Genomic DNA, 22878 nt, shown 5'->3' with positions numbered 1-22878 from the left:
TTATGGTCCAGAGTTGTTCTAGGAGAGAGATCCTTTGCATTGTTCTTATGTGATCGTTCCCTGCTTTGCTTAGTTGTCCATGGCAGCAGTGGATCTAGGAGATGGTTAAGTGTACTGGCTACGCAGCTGTACCACACAGCACATGCCACTACTCAGCACTTCCAATTAGGTGGCAGCCAGATCATCTCTGAGCTGGTACAGCCTTAGTGAAGGCGGGCAGCTTGAAGGTTTTGATAGCAAGGGGAGATGGTTTTAAACTAAAGGAGGGGAGATTTAGATTAGATACCATGAGGAAGTTTTTCCACAGAGAAAATGGTGAGGTGCTGTCACAGGCCAGCATCTGTTCAAGGCTACACTAAATGGGGGTCCTGGCAACCTGATGTAATGCTTGATCTAGTGGTTGGCAACCTTGACTGCAGCAGAGGGACTGGAAGTAGATGGTCAGTGAGGTCCCCTCCAACCCAAGCTCTTCTGTGATTCTATGACAGTCTTTCTTCTTGCTCCTGTGTAGTATTTGCGCTGCAGCACTGGGTGTCACCTGTATGGCTCAGGTGCTAACTGCTAAATTAGCAGTTTATAGCCTAGAAAGTCTTGGAGTGGTAAATTCAGCAGGTATATTAAAGCAAACCCTGAAATCTCAGAAAGGGCTAGTTATGGCAGTAATATTTAATGGATGCTCATTCTGCAAGGCATCTGCTAACATAAGCCTATGCTGGAAGGAAAGAGGAAAACGTGGTATTTGTGGGATTTGCTCCATCTCATATAATGTCAAGCATTATCCTCAACTGTAGAAAACCTTTACTGTTTTTGTTCTGTCATCTGGAACTCTTTGACTCTAATGTCATGTGACTCTTACTCTGTTGAGTAATTTCTGTCCTTAGAAAGGAATTCATTCATATTGATTGAGTTTATAGCAGAGTTCTGTGTTACGATCACAGCATCCTCTTCCTCTTTTGCTGATGTAGGAAGGTTCTATGGGGATGTTTAAATGGGTCTTGTTTATCCCAGTCTTTAGTTTACTTAATCTCCTGTACTGTTGTTTTTTTGTTTGTTTGTTTTTGTTTTTTTAAACCAAAATATTTTGGTATCTCCCATCCTGAATAATTTCCTTCACATTTCTCACATGGCAGCCCTGGTAGCACTTGTTGTTGGTGCCCTTCCCTGTTAGCTTCAGGGTGCTTTGCTTCATTAGCCCTTAATGTAATTGCCTACTTTTGTTTACAAAACACCGTTTTGGATCTGCTTGCATTTGATGAGTGTATGCTCTGTTAGTGTTGCTTTTAAAATAGCTCCCTTTAATAAGACATATGTAGAATGGCTTGGAGGCCGTGGTGTGTGCAGAGGGGGAGATGTGAGCCAAGTTCCCAATGAGAGTGGTCGACAGTGTTTTTTATGAGTTTTTCTGTTATTGCTGAAGATAATGTACCACATGGTGACTCAGGCTTTCTGCTTGTAATAATTTTTCTTACTGATGGGGAAAAACAGCTTTAAATTATTCCACGTATCAATGGTTGCATGCATCAAAAACAAGCAAAAAATGCTAATGGCTTCAATCCATGAATATCCAGAAAGCATAAAGCTTTTGTAGTATAAATATATCATTTAATGAAAATATTGAAAAGAAGTGCATTTCCATGAATTTCATCTTTCAGAATGTTATTTTCAATAGATGAATTCATTGCTTTACCAACCGGTATTTCTTTTTCTCAATCTTTTTCCAGACATAGAGCTGTGTTATAAACCTTTGCTTATGAGCAGGACAGCATTCGCACCAGATTGTCCCCACATTCCCTAGCAGTGAATTGCTGTTAAGTATGCATTTGACCTTCTTAGGAGGTGCTGCTTAATGGAGGGGTCTTTTTGTTGTGTTTGTTTTGGAGAGCTCAAAGGGGGAAAAAAAAAAGAAAAAAAAAAAAGGATATATCTATTTCTAGTAACTTGACTGTGAAAAATCACAGATTTCTTCATTACAAAACTGGTGTCAGTTCGCTGTGAAGTATAATAAATCTTCTAATGTATAATGTAGATAAGTCCATGTGTTTTCTCATTCTTTTGCCTGCACGAGCAACTTGCATCATGCATCAACGCAGGCACTCTTGAATAGGAGGTATTCACTGCTTTGTTGCTGTGTAGTAAGGCTAAATTCAATAGAGCTTGGAGTGCTCTGAAGTCCTCCTGTGGAACAGGCTCTTTCATTTGCTCCCAGGAGTTGCTGCAATGAGCTAATCACTATATAAACTTACTTGTCTTCCAAATTAGCAGGAGCTGAACAATCCACTTCTTTCAGTGAATGAAAACGTTGGGCATGTGAAAGATAGACCAGCCCTCCACTTCTGTAAGATATTAACTTTGTTATCCAGAATCCCTTTTGATGTGAATTGTGAAGATGAACAATTAATGCACTGTATTTTTCCCAGAGGAGAGGCACACAGTGCAGTTTCCCTGGAGCAGCAGATAAGTGCTCTCCCTGACTTCCTTGCTCCTTGTGCTTCTTTCCCCTTTCTGCCACTACCACTTGTTCCCCCATTTAAGAAATAAAAGCAAATGAATTACTGTTCTTTTCTTCTTAAATGCTCTTATGTCTAGGCATGGGACATACTGTGCTAGAAACATTAAATGTCTGTTGTTTTTACATGTAAAAAGTGTCTCTGTAACACAGCTCTTAAATAGCTTAACAAATCCAATACCTTATGGGGCTCTGACCATGCATGCAAAGTTCAAACCACATGAGGGAAAAAAAAGATAAGTAAAGCAGATTGTAAATGGCGTGTGGTGTTATCATCCATCACTAAAACCTTTTTCCTGTATCATCTCGTTCTTCATACCCGGTTCGCTCAGCGATACAGTAATTTCAGCATTTATGGCCTTACATGCCTTGTTTTGTTTTGTTGCTGCTTGTTATGATATCGCAGCTGTGACAGCAGGGAGTGCATGAAGGAGGTATAAACAAGTTACTTCTTAAGGCTTATATAAAATGTTCTCTCGGGGAAGTGATGAAAGCAGTGTTATTTATTTAAAGCTTGACAAGAATTTGGGAGACGAGTTGAAATAGAGTACAGTAAGAATTTTCTGCTCTTATTTCTGTTGTTATATTTGAGTTATCCCTTGTTCTATCTTTTTGCAATTCATTGACCTGTTTAGGAAGACGTGAGCAAACCTGTCTCCATCTGGGTAGGGTCCTGAACTGGAGTTATGCTGTTCGCCTTTTGTCAGAAGAGAAATCACATTAGACAGAATCAAACTGAAATAGCAGCAAGGAAAAACGCTCTTGTGCTCATTTTCAATATCAGAAGCAACAGAAACAAATGTTTCTTGATGTTGGAGTACTTTTTAGCTCTGATGGTGTCAATCACAGACTGCTGTGGCTGTTAGGCTGAAATCTAGTGGGGTGTTGAGAAGACATTGTAACGAACAGCAAAGAGCTGCAAGTGCTGTTGTGTTCATATTTCACCCTGGCAGCTGCAGTGGCTGCTACATATGTTTCCCTGAGTAGTGAATTAGTAAATAGGGCGGATCACTTTTTGAATCTCTTCTGTCTCTCTAGTGAAATGAGTTAAAGGTGTATGGGGGGACATTGCAAATAATCTTCTCGAAGGAGGGGGGGAAGGGAAGGCTTAATTCAAGCTAGTATTGAAAAAAACATAAAACCAGATTTAGGACATTATCATGTGCGTGGACAGTCTGTACATCAGTGACAGTTTAGTTAGAAAATGGTGTTTATTGGCCCTAATGTGTCAGATCTGAAAAATGAAGCAATATGAAGATAAGAGTTGCTTTACCTCACATGATAACGTCAAGCTTTGTAAGTGCCAGAAATGCAGAGGGAAAGGCAAATCCATCAGAGCAGACAGCGTGCTGGCAGGGCAGGAGTGGGGAGAGCAGACAGGAGAATGTGAAAGAAGAAGGCTATGGAGAGGCAAAATTAGTTCTCATGTGAAAACAGGAAGCAAAACCAGAAAAGTAGTGTGCAATTCAAGTTCTGAACCTAAATGCAACTTTCTTCTTCTGGGTCTGTGATATAAAGGCCTGTTGGGTAGCTGTATTGAGATAGTGGAGTTTGGTAGGAATCATCGAAATCTGGCGTGTATTTATATATTAATACTTATAATCTCTCAATATGTGGTTAACTTTTTGTGTGTACAAAGCTTTTTCTATTGGAAGATACAGAACTATTGTGTTTTTCCTGATTTTTAATGAGTTTTATTTGCCCTTGGATAATAAAGTGGGTGTGTGTGAATTAAAACAATATTATTGCCATGGTACAAGTGAACAGAAGTCTTAGTATAGCACCGAAGACGTAATTTAAGCATTAAATTTCCTTTGGCGAAAAAGGAAATGGTAAAATGAAGTATTTATACATTGTAGTTGTTGCCACACTTGCTACTGAAATGCAGCTGTTTGCAGAGATGCAGAGTAGCACTGCAAATACCATGGAGCCGCTTATCCTAAGTACGGAAACAACTTATTATAGTGAGGTAAGTGGAAGGAAAATACTGAAGTAGGGAAGGATGTGTTGGTTTGTCCAAAGTACTTTAGATTGGAAAGTAACCATAATGGATTAATGTAATTTGTCCTCAGAAAACTATACTAGAGTGCTATTTAGGTGGTGTGTTTCATTAATTTACAACTATTTCATGTGACTTTATTGGGGGCCGCAGTTTAAGAGATCTGGCCTTGTCTTGATGATGTCAGTCTATAGTGCGTCACAAACAAATAGTAATGAGATCTTGCTATGTGAACATCTTCATGGAGTTAGAATTGCTTATTTTTAAGGCAGTGTATTATTTTTGTCCTGGCTAGGAAAGTGTTTTCTTCAGATGATTCATGATGGCTTTTTTTTTTTTTTCATTTGTTGTATATTTTTAATAAATTCTGCTTAAAGAACTGAATTCTAATCAACTGAGGATCACTGGCATCCATCTCTTTTTTTACTGTAAGCTAGCTTGTTAATTTGATGAAGAGTCTGTCAGCATTTTGTATGCTTTGTTCCATTGTGCTCTTTAAAAATCTCTTGCCACATTGTGTATTATTTAGCGTTATTTAGTCATTTGTGGTTTGAAACATTGCCTAAGTACAGGCTTGTGTTTCCCTGTTTTTAGGCTGTAGCTTTTTATGTCTGACAACCCAAGTCTTGCAGCAGTAACATGGAGTTCATTCTATGTTTGGAAAAAAACACCGCCATTTAAAACTATAATCTGCCACCATTTTGCTGCACGATTGATAGATCTGCTTTGGAGGGTTGCAGTGTTTCGTTTGACTTGTGAGCTGTTTTTCAGACATGAGGTTTTTATATAAATTTCAACATGCTTTTGCCTTTCATGGCTGATCACTTTTTGGAAAAATCAGTGTGGAAGGTTTCTGGCTGAATTCCACGTTTAGAAGAGCCTTCAAAAGAGTCTTTCTCGTTGTGCTAATGTGAAGCCAAAGGCTGTAGAAGCTTTGTTGCTTGGAAGTAGTATTTCTGTTTTGTCACCAGTCTTATCTGTTAGATCTCAATGAGTGTGAATAATGAGAAGAACTTGCGTTTCCTTGGCTGTTTCAACAGTGTGTTGAGAATGGCCAGATTGCTGCAGAAGATGATTCTCTTGGAAACCTCAACAGCCCGGCCTCCTCTGTAGGCAGAGTATTTTGCTGAAGTGTTTCAGTTTAGAATCTGACATAACTAATTTAAGTTCTCTGTTGGAATTTATGCAGACAAGGTTTAAGAGGCTTGTAGTTTAAAGCTTTTCTCCTACAACACCTTTTCTACTTCTATATCCTATGATAATCTATGTGTTTCTTTTCTTGCAAATGAAGTCATTTTTATTCCCTCTTCCTTTCTGGCTTTGAAGAGAGCATTTGCTTCTCCATTTATCTGAGGTAATTAGAACAGAATAGCCCTGGATTCTTTAAATCAGTTTAATTGGGCCTTGTTTTTTTTTGTTTTTTTTTGTTTTTTTTTTTTTTTTTAATGCATTGAATATTCTGTTTTCTGCACAGAATTTTCGTGTACTTGTGAAGTCACTTTATCTCAAGAACCCAGCATCTTATGTGCTATTTATTTATTTATGTTTAAAAGAGGCTATTATCATCCTAATGGCCATCATCTCTTTTCTCTGTTCCAGGCTGATTCATGGAGGGCAGCTGTTAAATGGCTTGGCAGGGCCAACTGTGATGAACGCAGCCCCGTTTCTTTCCACAACGTGGTTCTCTCCAGATGAACGTGCGACAGCAACGGCGATTGCCTCCCTGCTCAATTACCTGGGCTGTGCTGGTGCGTTTTTAGTGGGACCTCTTGTAGTGCCGTCTCCTAATGGAACATCGCACCTCCCGCTGTTGTCACAGAGCAACACCGAGCACATCAAGGACCGCATTGAAGCTGTGCTCTATGCAGGTGTGTTTTTTCTTTAATTAAAAAGAAAAAAAGTTAATAGTTATAAAACATTTACATACTCCCATGTGTGTGTTCGGTGCTTGTGAAGCACTACCCTCTAGTGGCTGGACTGGCCAGGGAACAGTAGCGAACTGATGGAAAGTAATGAAGTGGTAAGATGTTTTAGTACCACAAGGGTTACTTCCCTTCCCTCCCCCCTTTTTCTTTTTTTAAGGATAAAATTTGAAATAGTGTCATGTACAGATTGATTCCAAGGGAAGTAGTTCAGCTGTTTGTATTAGGAGAAACATCTTTTAGGTGAGCTTATGCTTTCCCAGAGCTTCCAAATTGTTGCTTGCTTTTCATATTTTCAATAAAAAACTCTCTGTGACAGGTTGTTTTTTCTTTTATTTCTTGGACGATGGAAATCTTATTCTCCCAGCACTGAATATTTTGTGCATAAATTCAGCCTTAAATTAAGTCTTGCATATGCCTTTCAAATGTGATTAGATTATTAGGATCTAAGAATCTAATATTGGAATTAAACTCAATAGATTTGGATTTTTACTAAAACTACCTAATTCTTATGCAGCAAGCAGTTTCAATGAAACAACAACAGTTTGGTGCGAAAAATGCTGATAGAAAATTAATCTGATACAATATTGAGTTTGTTTCCCTTCTGTTTTTTATGCAATGACTTCACTGCTCTTGGTGTTATATAGGAAAATTAGCTGTATTCAGTGGCAGGCTGTGAGGAAGAAGGGTTGCCCAAATGGCTTAAGAGCCTATGATCTGATTTTTTTTTTATTTTTTTTTTTTTAAATGGGTATGAATGGTATGGTATTAAGAGCTGCTGGACTTTACAGAGTCATGGCAGTTGCAAATTTGATTTTGTTTTTCTTATAATTCCAGCCTCTGAAATGCAGCCAGGACTTAGCCCTCTGCATTCCGAAATTATTGAGGTATATATATTGTGTAGTTTATATTCAGGTTTATGAGATTGAATTAACTGTTTGTGATCACTTATTCCTGACTGTGATTCTTAAAGAAATTTTGTCAAGTTAATCGTTGTTTTGAGCGAGGTCCACTTTATCATTCATTTTAAAGAATGCATAGTAAATGTTGGAATTTTATATATTTATATATATATATATATGTATATATACATATAGTATCAAGTATTAGACTCTTCCAATTAATCTATTTTTTATTGGACTCAAATTTATTGAAATAAGGAAATTAGGGTTTGGTTAGGTCTTCTCAGAGCTGAATATTTTGATAGAAGCCAGAAAATTTGTGGAAAATGAAAGAGACCAGCGAGAAGGAAGAAGTGAACACCAAGGTTGCTTGTGTTCTAAGGGGCAACAGATAGAGGGAAGGAAGCAAAAATCCAGTGTTTTGAAGAGGTCTTTAGCTCATTCCTTTTTCCATGGAGAAGAGTTTGATGGCCTGAAGGAAACACGGTTTTGTGCCTAACAGCACTTATTGAGTCTGTTTGCAAAAGAAATGCCATTTTCAGCATCTTGTTAGATTCACTTCTGTTCTGTTCCGGGAGGCTTTCCAGGGCATTTTCTTCAAATGCTAGGATACATATCACTTGCTAGCTGGGTTCAAAGATCTGTCTTGTCTGCCCAATGTTTCAGCACAACTTTTTCTGCCTTTGACTCAGCCAGGGCTTGGCAACAGCCCATCCTGTAAGCTTCCTTGGGATTGTTGGTCCCAACTTGAGATCTTGGTTACAGAAGCTCTTCGGATTCCTAAGATACGTTTTTTCCTGGGGGGGGCATCTGCAGTTCTTGCTTTGTTCAAAGTACTTTTAAATAGATAGCTGGGTTTCTTTGTGTGGCTGTGCTTGCGGTGTTAGTGATGTGTCTTGTGGGGTCTTTCCAGGATCTAAAACTCCTTCTGCTGTTCAGGCAGTGGAAAAGAGATGGGTCCTGAATGTCAGTGGCCTCTAGAGGATCACAGTGACAAAATAGTCAATGATTTGAAATTGGCAGAAGCTGTCCCAAGATGTCTTGTGTCTCTCATGACATTTGTCTTTTCTTAACTCAACCCTCTTTCCCCAGAGACCTCAAGAGGCAGCAGAACATGCTATCTGTCCCTTCTGTGCAGTTGGACTCAAGTGTCACAGTTCTTTAGCAAGTACATTAGAGCTTGATACCATTTTTTTTCCTATGGGATCTTAAATAAAACTAGTTTCGTAGGACAGGCACTGCGTTCTTTAGTATTGTGATGGAGCTTGTTGTTGCATGAGGTAGCATTACATAAGTAGCATCCAAAATGTAGTTGATGATTCTATTTAAACCCTAATAATGTGAATTGTTAGCTTGGGATCAGTTGCATGCCAAGAATGTGCTGACTTTCCAAGGACTTAATCTCAAACGTGATTATGATGCAATTGCTTAAATCTATTCTGAAATTGCTCCTATATTTTCTGTGTTTTATTGAATTGCTGTTCCTGTATCTCAAACGTGGTCTAAAAACTTGGCTGAAATATCACAGCCTGATCTGTCTCTACACATTCTAGTTCACAGCTGGAATAATATAGATTTAGCAAATCAGGACTGCATTGTATGCTTGAATTGCACAAGGAAACTGAAATCATTATAGGCTCTAGACAGAGGTACTAGCTGTGTAATTTCTTAAATATTGATGAGCAATCTTTATTTGTTTCAAAAATATGTAATAAACATATATATGCATGCGTGCTAAAGTATATATGTGCACGTGTGTGTATTTATATAAATATATGTATGAAGTGTAATGGGAAAAGAGGAGTGCTTCGTGTGTGTTGTATATGTGTGTGTTTGTGTGTGTGTATATATGTGTATATATGTGTGTGTGTATATATATATATATATATGTGTGTGTGTGTGTGTGACATGCACTCCTTTCCCTCTTACATTTCAGAAGGTGAAGGGTGAGGGTCTAGTTGATTTGAGGTTGGTTTTTGTTCTGTAAGTAGTCTTTTGAAAGTCAGAAGAACATGCATTGAGGAGGCTTATGCCTCTGTGAGCATCTTTTCTGTTCAGGGTTTACACAGCCAGGGGGGTGCCTGCATTCTGAACTAAGATGCAGGCTTCTTTCGATGTTGATATTTGTAGGTATTGTGACAGTGGCTCTGTTGGTCTCAAAATGTGGAAAAATAGGTCAGCGTTATCTTTTACTTTCTTTTATTCTTTTTCTTGCAATCTAAAACTTGTCCTAGGAATGTATTTTTCTAAACCTGGTCTGGTGTAGTAAATGGTGATAGTAATGATGGTAAGCTACCCAATGAAGAAGCTGTGTGAGATGTAAAGAATCAGATGCATTTGGTAGTACGTGAGATTTCAGTAGAGATGCAAAGGCGATACACAAAGCTAAAGATGGCAGTAAAGACTTCTTTAGTGGAGGGTATTGCTTGGGTTTTGAATGGTTTCCAGGGTGAATTTTGCTCTTTTCTTTTGTGCATGAGGGCAGCTCTTGCAAGGCAAATTCATTAGCCTAGGAAGTATAACACTGGGAAACATTCTAGAGTTGGAAGACAGTACAACAAGGACTGCATGCTGAATATAATAATGAAAAGGAAATGAAGTGTTACCATACTGCTCCTCCTGCAGCAATTAGACTGGCAGGAATCTTGAGGTAAGTGTTAGAAGAAGCCTCAGATGAGCACCTGTTCCATGCCTTTAAAAAAATTATCAACCTACCTTATATTCTTTATAGAAAGATGTAGCCTTTCCCCTTATGTCATTGCAGTGTCATAAACTTAAATAATACATGCCTCAGATCACTTCTGTTTTTGTGTGATCATGTTCTGGTAGGCTGTATCCATCTGCAAGCTGCTGCCTTCCTCTGATCATGCAATTCAAGTGTGCATGTACATAAGCTGCCCTGAAAGTAGTGCTTCCTACTTATTTCCATGGAATTGAAATCAGATACAAAGAGCAAAATAACACTGTTCAATAGAGTGAATTCTCAGCTACAAAACACTATTTTTAAACATAATCACCACCACTAGCTATGCATTTTTGCCAGCAACTGACAGAAATCTGCATGCTTCCTTTATAAAAATAAAAATGTGCACCAGTGGAGCTGACACGCTGTTGCCACTGCTGAAACATACCACCCACTGCCTGACTGTGCTCACATCCACTGTTTGCTCTCTGTAAACATTCAGCAAGTGCTGATGAATGTCAGCAAATGCAACTTTTATTGCATGGAGGAATTCAGCGATGCACCTTTGCTTCGCGTGTGCTTCCATGTCAGCTGCCATTGTGTCAGACTGCCCCCTCTGCTGCTATTTGTCATGTGGCAACAAAACATAACAGAATATTGGTGTGAAGGTTCAACCTGGACTGCCATACCATCATCATCTCCCTCTGACATCATGGACCAACATAATAAAATAGGAGGCATTAGTTTCAGAGCAGCCTTTGTATATTTGCATACCTGCAGACCTGTATAAAGATGTAGATACAGGAGGAGGGGTTGAAGAGCTTTAGCAAGCCTTGCTTTGTCTGCTATCATCCTACAAGGGCAGAGCCTCTTATCTCTTTCGTAGACCAGGGATAATTAGTAGTAACCAGTTCTTTTTTCACCCGTGTTATCAAAAACAGTGCACTGGAAGATAGAAATTAATCTGCTTACTGGAGATTTGTGTTGGAGGCCCTTGACCTTCAAAAGCTGTCATTAGATCACAACAGCAAGAAAAGAAAGATGCTACATAGTTCAAAATGAATCCTTCTGTATTTGATTGTAGAGGCTGGCACTGTCACATTCCTTATATGCCTTCAAAACAAATGTGGGGTCAGTTTCTTCTCCATTCTGAACAAGAAGTATTCAATTCCCATCCCAGTCTATAGCTGATACACTTACAGTCTGAGTGTTATTTACTTTTCAGTTTCCTGAGCTTTTTTTCTTTTGGTTTAGCAGAAGAAGTGGCAAAGTGCCACATTCATATTGATTTATTGAAAAAGGAAAAAAAAGCAGATGAATGTGATCGAATATGCAGCTCTGCTGGAATTTACTTGTGGTGATGGTGAGCACTTCTTTGTAATAAGATCACAGGTTCTTTTAAGATAACACACTTCAGCTATGCATTTTTCTCTCCAGCAGCAAAGAATCTTGTTTCCAAATGAGATAGCAAAAGTATTTGGATTGAGGATTGTGGAGTACATGATATATATGGTAAAAGGCTTGTAAAACAAATTACTTGGACCGAATGTGGATTTGTGGAGATATTTTTCCTCCTAATGTCTGATCGTGGGTCTTGTGTATTTTCTGCAAAGTGCTCATCATGTTGCAGCTTCAGGTCCAAATTTCTATTATGATTTTTTCTTTTTGAAGATCTGGAACACCTGCCTATAAACAAGAGGAGCATCTGTGAACAGCTGTGCTCTTTTCTTATTTTCCTTACTAGCTGTGTTCTCTCTTTCTGAGCCATGGCTGCTCCTGGGCTATTCTGTTTATATTCTATTGACGTGCATACATGATGATGCCTTGCTTGACCTTTTTATTTGCCTTCATCATCATGTATACTGATTAATTGTCATTCTACACCCTGGTCTTCCCCCATTTGTTTTAAAGTCTCTAGAATGCCGTTACCAGGTATTACACCTTTATAAGGAAATGTGGCCAAATCTTCATAATCCCCTCTAAAGAAAAAAAAAATGGAGCTTTTTTTTTTTTTTTTTAGTTTGTGTGTGAGCCTGTTGCTCTTCAGATCCTGTCATCAGAACTGACTGCCAGTATTTATGTATCACACTGATTCTCCGTCTCCATTTGGAATCTTGCTTGGGGAGGGGAAAAAGAAGTCCTCCTTCAAGTTCTGCAGTTCTGTTGTCAGGAGCAGTAAAGCATTTGGGGTAGGATTTATGTATCGGAGGCTGGCTGATAACAGTACTCTGCTAAAATAAGTCTTTAATTGCTAACAGTTGCTTTCTGATTTGTTTTTCTTTGTCCTCCTGTTTAGAATTCGGGATGGTCTCCTTGATATTTTCCGCAGCATTGGCCTACTTCCCCTCACGCCCTCCATTCCCTCCCAGTGTGGCTGCAGCTAGTCAGCGGCTTAGCTACAGGAGGAGCTTCTGCAGACTCCTAAGGTAGGTCCTGACTGAGCTTCCACTGAAGAGATCAGCACCTGAATAAATGAACACGAGTGTGCTTTAATGTTCTTACTGAACAAACAAGTTAGTTTGTAGTGCTCTTAAATACAATCAGATTAAATATTTATACTGAAACAATAAAAGATAACTACAAGAACACAGACATTAAATTTTAAATGGGTCTATCCCAAATCTTTGTGAGAGCATCTTTCTGCACCAGCACTGCTTGAGTCATTCTGTTAGCGTGGCTTCTCTTATGCAACGCTGCTGTTACATCAGGTTATACAAGACTGTTAACCGTGTGCATTCTGCTGAGTGTGAGGTAACAGTTATCAGAGCTGGACATAACTAATTAATAAGCTGCTTTCTTCCATTATTTTTATAATGGAATGGATTGGGGATTTGCTTTTCATTCAAGGGGATGTACAATTGCTTTCATTCAGCTGTAGGAGCAACGAATGAAATATCTGAAACCATAGTATGATCTATTAGATCTTGTTAATTGTTAAAATATGTGGCTTAAAGGGGTCCCCATTTCTGTTTCTGGACAACTTCAGGGATGAATTAGTTTTCTCTAAAGTTAGAATTTGGAAAAAAAAATTAAAAGAAAGGAAAAAAAACTTTGTAAAACAATCCCTCCCTCATTGTTTCTAGAATGTCTTGTGTAATGGAAATATAGTATCAAAGCAACGGTAACATTAATGCTCAGTAATTGTGGAGGCCTGTGCCTAGTGTGTGGTAATGCATAGAGGAACTTGGGAACTTGCTAGGGCAGAAAAGAACTGTGATGCAAAGTGTAATTGATTTCACTGGGGAGGTTCAGACTCTTGCTGTGTTTTTTAGCTTGTAGTAATAGGAGATGAATCCATATAAAATGGGCTGCTTAAAACTTAATATTTTGGAACTTCAGGCGCTGTTGTTTTCTGTACTTCTAAAAAACCTGTTCAGAGTCAGCAAAAGCAGCACCTCCTGTTATCATCGTTTTCATCTGGTCATTTTAGAGGCTTTTGTTTCAGTTTAGGGGAGTAAATTTTTTTGGAAAAAATGATTATTCCAATGTGTTCATGCTGAAATAGGCTGGTAGTTGGGAGAAGATGTGAGTACAGCTGCCTGGTGAGTCTGCAAAGTGACCTACTCAGGATATTAAAAAACAGCAATTCCCCTAAGGATGCTTAGTGCACCCAATAATGCAGTTAAATGCCCAAGGTGGTGTGTGGTGGGACCCTGCCTGAGGGCTGTGTTGTAAAAATATTGCTGTTGAATAGAAATCCAAACAGCAATCAACTCTGCAGGTAAAATACAAGATTTCTGTTGACAGTAATCTATTTGGGAACTCTTTAACTACTATTCTGCTTGTTCAACATATTGTCAGTACTAGGCCTGAGATACTGGTAAGTTCAGGAGATAAGCAGCAAAACTGGTTTACCATTCACAGTCAACCAAACTTAGGAAAACAAAGTAGAGACACAAGTAATCAGCATAGTTCATCATGTTTCTAAGTCAGGTGGATCACTGTCCTCCTTCCCTCTGGTCTTTATGCATTCTTCCTTTCTACCCCTTATCAAAGGCACTTCTACATTCCTCTGTATGTGAAACAATCAACAGTTCATCATTAAAACCACTTATCTTGGGGAGCCTTTCAGCACCAGTCCATCAAGCAAGGCAGGGGTTTATAAAAGAAAATATCAGCTGTGCTTCAAGATAAGTCCATCATCTGGTTCATTAGGCTTCTAACCTCTGTTGCCTGCCTAACCTAGACTTGGAAAAGCGAGTCTTTCTTTAGACCTTGTGGTATAGGCTGAAGGTAATCAGCTGATGACTAGGAGGAAAATGTGATTTTCTCCTTTGTTGCAGACTTGCCTTCTGGTAGGAGAACTGTATGCATAAGGTATTCAGGATGTGTGTGAGTGGGTCAGCTGACTTCACCTAAATGTACGCCAAAAACATTCTTGGGAACAAGAGGCCATCATCACTTCCCTCTTCTCTGCCCCAGGCTTCAGATTTTTTGCTTCAAAAGAAAGCTGTGTAGCATAACTCTACCATTGAAGTCACTGACCTCTTTTCTTGGGTGCCAAAGTGATCTTCACAGCTCCCAAGCTTCTTCATGCCTTTGGGTTATTGAGCAGTCTTCTTCATGAGCTGCTTTACTCTGAGATGTGTTATGTAGGTCTTCCTGGGGTCAAGCATTCTCTGGAGGAGGAGTTGCTTCAGAACATGATTTTTTTTTCTTTATTTTTTTCCTCCTGTCTTGGAGGATTCCTGCTTCTGGCAGATTATAACAATTAGCTGATCTTGGTTATCTCCTGATACCAATTTTCTGAGCCTGGGAGTCGACAGATTAGTCATGGTTTGGGAGCTAAGCCCAATTCTTTCAGCAGTCTATCTCACACTGTGACAAGCCTAGTTTGAATTTCATTAGAAAAAAGTACTGTGCCCTTTCTCAGTTACTTAGGTGAAGTAAATGTTTGGTTTTTTTTTTCCTCATTTCAGAATATGACAGAAATTTCCATGGGAAAAATTCTCTTACAAGTAAATAGTTGGTAATATTATGAGAACAAACAGTGATTTTTTGCTTTCAAATAATTAGATGCCATTAGCCAGTCATGTGTCTTTGTATTTTCAAGGGACCTTGTAAGCAGTTTTGAAATGTCATGGTAGGGTTTTTGTGCATCGTTACTTCTTTTATAAAACGTTCACATGACATCACTGTCCAGCCTGGAAGCTGCTTGGAGCGTGTCTCATGTTAATAGACATTGTCAAAGTTATTCTGGAAATGCTGACTGACTTTGACAAAGCTCTCCTGTGAACCAGCCTGTCGTATGGATTCTAGTAACATTAAGTAGAATTCTGAAGAAAAACAACAAGAAAACAGCAGATGAAAAAGCCAATTTGGCATTCCAGCAGAATGATTTAACAGCGAGCGCCTAATGCTGATGTCCTGTCATAAAGGCTGATATGATGGAAAACAGAGTGGGTTCACCAGCTGATGGTGTGACAGACAGCACATTTTTCTATTTTCAGTAGAGCAGTTGCAAAATAGCAAAAACAAATACAAGTTGCTGAAGCCATGAAAAGTGAAGCTGATACTTAAGACGTGTGTTTCAATTGGCTTTGACAACTTACTGTAGCCAGTGCTAGTTGTTGCTGTACAAGAGGACTAAATGGCATCTGGTGGCTGATGCTACTTTGTCACTGCCACACACCTTTTCTCCAGATTGGTTTACTTAGCAGGGAGACTGAGCTGGGTGGTAATGTGGGGTCCTCTGTCACTGGAGGATGGTGTGATGCAGAGCTGAATCTCTGATATTGGGACTAGAATTTGAGCATGATGGAGCTGCTACCCCATGTGCCTTTTTATCACTTTGCTGGAGTTAGAGAAGACCTGGGTTGAATGAAGAACAAGGTGCTTATAGCCCAAAGTAGTTCATTAATGAAATTAATACAGACATCCAAAGGTGCTGAATATTTAGCAACTATTGTTTTGGACCAGTGCATTTGAGTTTGTTACTTCTTTGCAACCTATAACATGTCTATAAAATGTCCATGGAAAATGGGATTTTCCCTTTTGTTTTATTCTCCAGATACTGGAATGGTTTTTACATGGGTAGGATTAAGTAACATAAAACCTGCTTGAAGAGACGTCAGGATGACACAGGATAGAGAGCAAAAAAGTTATCAAGACAACAGCAAATGCATTAGCATTTGGAGAAATATGAGCAGCGTGTGGAAGAGTTGGAAATCTGATAGTTGTTTTTCTTTGCATTTAAAAAAAATAAATCTGACATGAATGATATTGGAAGAGCAGGATATGTTCATGTGATATAAATCTGTTATTCAAGATGAGGATGTGTGAAAAAGAACAGTGTGTAGAAAGAACAGAGTGCTGGCTAGAGTGCTTTGAATCTTGTAAGGGAGTGAAATAGTGTAGGCTGCAAACCTCTGAATATTTTGGAGGTTATTTTTCCCTCCCATTTATCTTTTCTAACTATGTGCTATCAAATGGCTGCTGTATACCAAGGAACTGGTACTACTGATCAATATCAAGTTTACGTCAGTTGTTTAGGAGGAGGAAGGGGTCACGCTTTGTGTTTGCACAGGTAACCCTCAGAATAACCATGGGATCACCGTAAAATCTCTTCACTTAAAAGTGTAATTGTTGGAGGAGTGCCAAGTGTGCTTCCTGTTGTTATTCCCAGAATGAAACATTTTAGAGGAAAAGCTGGATCTACCTTTGCAAGGGTGCTGCATTTCATTTTCGGTTACAGTGATGAAGGGAAGGGGTGGGGTAGGGTTGTTGGTGATTTTTTTTCTGGCAACTCTATAGTTGTATACAGTGAAGATGATAACAGAACTTTGCTTAATCTTTTGCTGAAGACTGAAGGTTGATTAATTTTAATTGGGGGAATAAAGCAAACATGTTGAGTATTTAGACAGAATACTGCACTTGTCTCAGTGTTTTGATAGCTCAAACTGTCAGAATTTTCCACTGTTGCAGTTGTATCCGCCTTGTTATGAAAGCCCTCCCTCTCAACAAAACAAAAAAGTAAAACCACCATTTATATGTATATTTTTAAACAGTTCAAAGCTCTGATTTTATGCTTGAAATATGCTTTTCCTAAATTGAGTTAGTGCTTTTTGTTCCTAACATACATTTAAGCTAAATGGGTTGCCCATTCAAATGCAGAAGAATTGCTTGTGGAAATGAGAAACTTATGAGCCCAGCACATTATGAAAATGGTTGGATGTGGGGAGACTGGCTTTTCTTAATGTCACATTGCTAAGGCAGTAACATCCCAGCCACTTGATTTTAGTGACTTGTCTGGATATCTTTGTTGTTTTTCCTGGCTCGGTCATTCTTCAGACCTCTGCTATTTTCCTTGATGGGCAGAATATAGATTGTGACTGTAATTTACTCTAGCATCTAATCTTGGTGCAATTTCTAATATAAGCTGCAGCTAATTGCATTTGTTGTGTTTTCATAGCAATTTCCGATTCTTGATGATTGCTTTAGCCTATGCTATACCACTGGGTGTTTTCTCTGGCTGGTCTGGCGTTCTGGATTTGATATTAACACCAGTTCATGTAAGCCAAGTAAGTATCTCCTGACTGATAATCAACAGCTATTTTTGTAAGTGACATGTTTTTATTTTGCACTAACATACAATTTTATCAGGTTTTTATAATACATATGAACCACTTTTATACCGAAATGTTAAACAAAATAAACTATAGCTTTAGCATTCCAAGCTGTCAAGATCCTTCCTGCTGACTCTCAGTTAGTGGTTTGTAGTTTCAGAGCTTGTACGCCTTTCGACAAGAGTGAAGAGGCAGGTAAACAAATGGGAGTGTTGTTGGCCGCTGCACCTTTAGTCGTAGAAAATAATGTTTACCAGATGAAATGGGGAAAAGAGGATTTTTAAGCTTTTGATAGAGTATGGTTAAAATCCAGAGGATGTTACTTGGATCATTCCAGTAAGAAGGATCACATTTAGGGCGCAGGCTAATTACCCATACTTCTTTTTGTAGTAAATTTTGTTTAAAATACTTCTTTAAAAGGTCTTGCATCTCATGTTGATGTTGGGGGAGTGGGGCATGGGATGAATTTGCTAACAGTCTGCAGCCCTTGTGCACCATTTGTTTTGAAACTTACTTTCTAACACATTTCTTTATTTTTCTTTTTTCTTCTGTCAGGTAGATGCAGGCTGGATTGGATTTTGGTCTATAGTTGGAGGTTGTGTTGTTGGCATAGCAATGGCAAGGTAGGAATCCATTTCTTTTTCTTCTTTCCATTTGGCTTCTGCTCTTAATAATATAACCTGTTTTTTCTCATCTTTTAGATACTTGAAATGGAAAATGTGTAGTTCTGTGATTATGTATTTCTTGTAGAGCAGTGTATTTATATTCCATGTTACTGCTCTCTGTGGGTTGAGAGCAACACATGCTTCTGCCTTGATTCAACAGGTCATATTGTTAGTCCTGACAAGCACATCCTATATGTTCTTTTAAAATGGTTATTGTGAATTCAGCTGCCTGCTATTAAGGAGAATCTATTTTAGCAGATTTGGAAAGCATTGAAGAAATAGTGTCTGTCTCATTTCATCAATAATTTTGGGCATATTGATTCCTGAAGAGACATCGAGAATGTAGCACAGGCAGGTTAGACACAATAATTGTACGTTCCACTGCAGGGAGTTTACTCTGGGACTGTTTTGGCATGTTGCTGGATTTCTGTATGGATTTTTTTCTTTGCTATACTGCTATGGGTTGTACTGTGGCTATACTGTGCTTTTTGTATATCTGGACACGGATGTCTTTGGCCATCACGAATGCTGAATGATTTGAAAAGTGGAAAAATAAGGAATGGGTTGCCCTTCCAAAAGGCTGCTGCTTTTAAAAATTTCAATTAAATTCCCTTAAAAAAAAATAAAATAAAACAGAAGAAAAGAGGAGATAGTGGGAAAATAGATTTTTGCAGGTACTTGAGCAGTGCATTTATAAAACTGGCCTACCCCTCAGCCAAGAGTGAGGCATCTTCAAAGTAAACAATACATAAAAGTGTGAGGTTTCTCATTCTGGTATTTTGCATGCTATCCAGCTGCTGTGGTGGAGGAAGAGGAAAAAATCTCCTGACATAGGGAGGAGAAACAACTCTCTGGTCCTTTCCAGGTACAGGCAGAAGGGCATAGTCTGTCAAAACAAAGTTCATTGTAAAAAAAGAGGTTGGGGGTTGTGTTTCTTTTCTTTTTTTGATTGCCACAGATCAGATATGAAGTTTTGTTTCTGAGAGAAGTAGATGTTTAAAAGTTCCTGCTGTACGTGATCTAGATGCTGTAGCAGGTTACCTGATGTTAACAGGTGCCATGCCAACTTAATCCTTTCCATCATGGGTTAACCTGTCCTACATTTGTCAGTTTCAGTAGTAGAGGGGCACCCTTCGTGCTCACATTATGAGGATCCAATCTGCTGACTCAGTGCCAACATGTGAATCTCAATCTTTATTGTAAATAAATTTATTTTATATATTGTCCAGGTTAAGTTTCAGGAGATGCTGACAGTCTCCTTTGCTGCTTCAGAATGGATTTCAAACCTCATTGAATACCAGTACTTTGTAGCATCTGGAGATTTACTTTTAGGAAAACTGAAGAAATAAAATATCAACAGTCTCCAAACATGTCCTTCTAACTCAGGCAATACATAGTTCAAATGGGAGGGTTTGCACACACACTGTGAGGGAGGGGGTGATTTGTCACTCATGATGGATGGCTCTCCCTCCTAGGTCTATTCAGCATTTATCTGTGTAGGGCTGAATCAATGATGAGCCTGACTGTAATCTGCTGAAAGTTGTAATTAGGAAAATTAAGTAATGATTCTTGTCAAGAGTGACAAGCTGATGTATTTTGGTGTCAGAACTATGATTTACCAGGCAAGCAGCTCTCTTCCTTAACCACTCCTCAGGAAGCCAGATTTTTTTTTTTTTTTCCTATTACTTTTTTCCACTAATTTATCAAAGCTTAGGAATCTGCTCTTTACATTTTTGGCAATGCAGGTTCTACCATTTAGAACAGTAACAATCTGAGGCTTGCACTGGAGCGTTTGTTCCTGCACGTCACAGTAGGTGTTTAGATCATCTGTATTTAAAGCTGTGCCCAGTTTGGAAACACATTAATCTAATTTTCCAAACGGTACGAGTTTTCCTCAGCACAATACATAAATCCACCTACTGCTGTCCTGATAGACATGAACCTTAGGTATGTTTGGCTAATTTGTGTGATGCATTTTTCTAGCTGAAAAGCTCAGGCTATTCTGGGCAGCTGGCAGGTGTTTTACCCCTTGCTGGCAGCTTCTGAATGATACTGGCATATTATTGCATGGCAGCGTAAATCTATCCAGAGGGCTGGAGCACTGGAGCACTTCACCTATGGGGAAAGGTTGAGGGAACTGGGCTTGTTTAGCTTAGAGAAGAGAAGGCTCCAGGGAGACCTTATTGCAGTCTTCCAGTACTTGAAGGGAGTGTTTAAACAGGTGGAGGAACAGCTTTTTATGAGGGTAGACAGTGATAGGACAAGAGGGAATGGTTTTAAACTAAGATAGGAAAGGCTTAGGTTAGAGATTAGAAGAAAGTTTTTCACACAGAGGGTGGTTTTGCACTGGAACAGGTTGCCCAAGGAGGTTGTGGATGCCCCATCCCAGGGGGCAATCAAGGCCAGGCTGGATGTGGCTCTGGGCAGCCTGGTCTGGTGTTGTTGACCCTGCACATGGTGTGGGTGGGGGGGGTTGTGAAACTACTGTATGATCATTATGGTCCTTTTCAACTCAGGCCATTCTATGATTCTATTCCCTTTCCTCAAAAATTTTATGGCCACATTTACTAATGACCCTAGATATTTCCAAGGTTTTGTCATTCACAGCTCAGTCTTTTTGCTTTCAACCTGCAGTGTTAGTCAAAATGCCGAAACTTTATGACATGGTGATAATTTCCTTAGCAACAGACGGTGTTGTCAGCAACACAGGTTTGTGACTTTAGCTATTGGATCCAGCCTAGGACTGATTTTTATGGGTTACAGGAGGCTGCTACCAGTGGTAGGCTCAGAGATCTGTGTCCTGGGGTGTGATAAGGGAAAGCATGTGCTGTCTGTCCTGGTGCGCTCACCTACTTCTTTAGCAGATGCAGACATTCCCATACATGCAAGATGGTGAAGAAGGATGATGGGGGTGAGAGAGGGAACAGTGATTTTTGTCTGCCAACAGGCAAAGCAGGGAGTCTTTGGGGAAGAAGTCTGAAGTTGACATGTTGAGAAACTTTTAAAATTGCTGATTTTGACCTTAGTGGTCTTGAAGAATAATTAAAGAAACTGACAAACTACTGAGAAGAGGTGATCCTGATTGCTGGATTTGAATTGTCAGAAAAACACAACAGAAGCAGCTAGCCTCTGACTACTGGGGATTAATGCATAAGCCACTTAACACTTCAGTTGTAAACTTTTCAGATTATATACAGCATTGATCTCCCTCTACTGCTTATTGAATTACTTGCTGCTAAGTTCAATGTGGAATTAAAGCTTAGGGAGAATCAAAAATAAGAGGAAAGAAGTGATAATTTTTGCAGGTGCCATTACTTATACATCTCTTTACGATATACAAAGAGCTGGGATTCCTGGTTTTCAAAATGTAGCATTTATTTGTTATGTCAAGTAGGCTGTATGGTATCTTTCTGTGAAGTGATACTTCTCAAGGCATAAAACAATTTGTTTGTTGTGAACAAACCTAGGTGGATCGTGCTGCCATCAGAAGTCAACAGAAGTAGGAGACTATGAGTGCAGAATACATTCTTTTGACATACATCCAGCCCAAAGTCATATTCTTAACCTACAGAAAATTAGTAGTGGGGAAATGACGTTGCCTTTTCCTTTTTAGTATCCAAGTTGAAATCCCTTTGGAAAAGAGCATTAGCACTGATAATTATTCTATGTGAGTGCTGCTCAAATGCATCATGTCGTCTTGAAAGAAAAATGAAAAAAGATGAGGAGAAAAGCAATTGAACCATCTCATAGTATAAAGATCACGTTTACCTGTGTACAACAGACTGCCCAAGGACTTGTGATAGTGTCCCCCACATTATTGCTGGGACAGGGATGGCACAAAGACTTACGGTGTCTGGAACATTTCAATCCAAAGCAGCTGCTGGCAGAATGACCATGTGTGAAGAGTTCCTGCATTGCCTGAGCCAGTGAGAGCTCCATCACCAGTTTCTTTGTGCATGAGGAATTGTTTTTCCACCTAGGGATTCTAGTACAGGGAGTTTTATTGTTGCCCATAGGAATGAGTCTTGAAAGTTAACTATGTCTTGAATGAAATGCATCAGCCTACTCATATGTTAATTGTGCAGAGTGTCTGCCAAGGAAGGCTGGCAAACACTGGCAAAACAGCAGTGTAAGTATTGGTGTGATGTTATGTCCAACAAATGCAAGAGGAAAAAAAAATCCTCCCCATATACCGAGTACTTTCAATTGATGCATTGAGAATTTCTTGTTTTGGTTGTTATTTTGTGACAGCTAGAAAATCTATGGCTCTTCATCTTGACAGCTAGAAATATCACCATTCTATAAAAAGCATTTATCTTTATTTCTGAGTGTGAGAAATGATTTTTAATTTGTTTTTATGGTTTCCAAAATGTTTAATGAGAATTTACTGAATTAATTGTCAACCATCATGTTTAAGTAATGTGAAAATTAGCATTGGTACTGCTCTGATCTGTGGATTGTGTTGTGATTTTTGTTTTTTTCTTTTAGATTTGCAGATTTTATCAGGGGCATGCTGAAATTTATTCTGCTGCTGCTTTTATCTGGAGCAACGTTAGCATCAACCTGGTTCACTCTCACCTGTCTAACTAGTGTCACCCATCTGCCTTTAACCACAGGTATCGACAATGACTTTAAT

The 22878-nt window shown here is 39.0% G+C and overlaps 1 protein-coding gene across 1 annotated transcript in view; it reads left to right on the top strand.

Annotated features, from left to right (window-relative positions):
* Positions 1-22878, top strand: part of SLC49A4 (solute carrier family 49 member 4) — a 59870-nt gene that overhangs the window by 20352 nt on the left and 16640 nt on the right. The window contains exons 3-7 of the mRNA XM_015868681.2: positions 6105-6373; positions 12309-12438; positions 17424-17532; positions 18133-18200; positions 22731-22858. Coding sequence (XP_015724167.1) covers positions 6105-6373; positions 12309-12438; positions 17424-17532; positions 18133-18200; positions 22731-22858 — 704 coding nt within the window. The remainder of the gene's footprint in view (positions 1-6104; positions 6374-12308; positions 12439-17423; positions 17533-18132; positions 18201-22730; positions 22859-22878) is intronic.

The sequence above is a fragment of the Coturnix japonica genome, chromosome 7, assembly GCF_001577835.2.
Source record: "Coturnix japonica isolate 7356 chromosome 7, Coturnix japonica 2.1, whole genome shotgun sequence".
NCBI classification, from domain to species: domain Eukaryota; kingdom Metazoa; phylum Chordata; class Aves; order Galliformes; family Phasianidae; genus Coturnix; species Coturnix japonica.
This window is presented reverse-complemented; position numbering and strand designations above follow the sequence as displayed.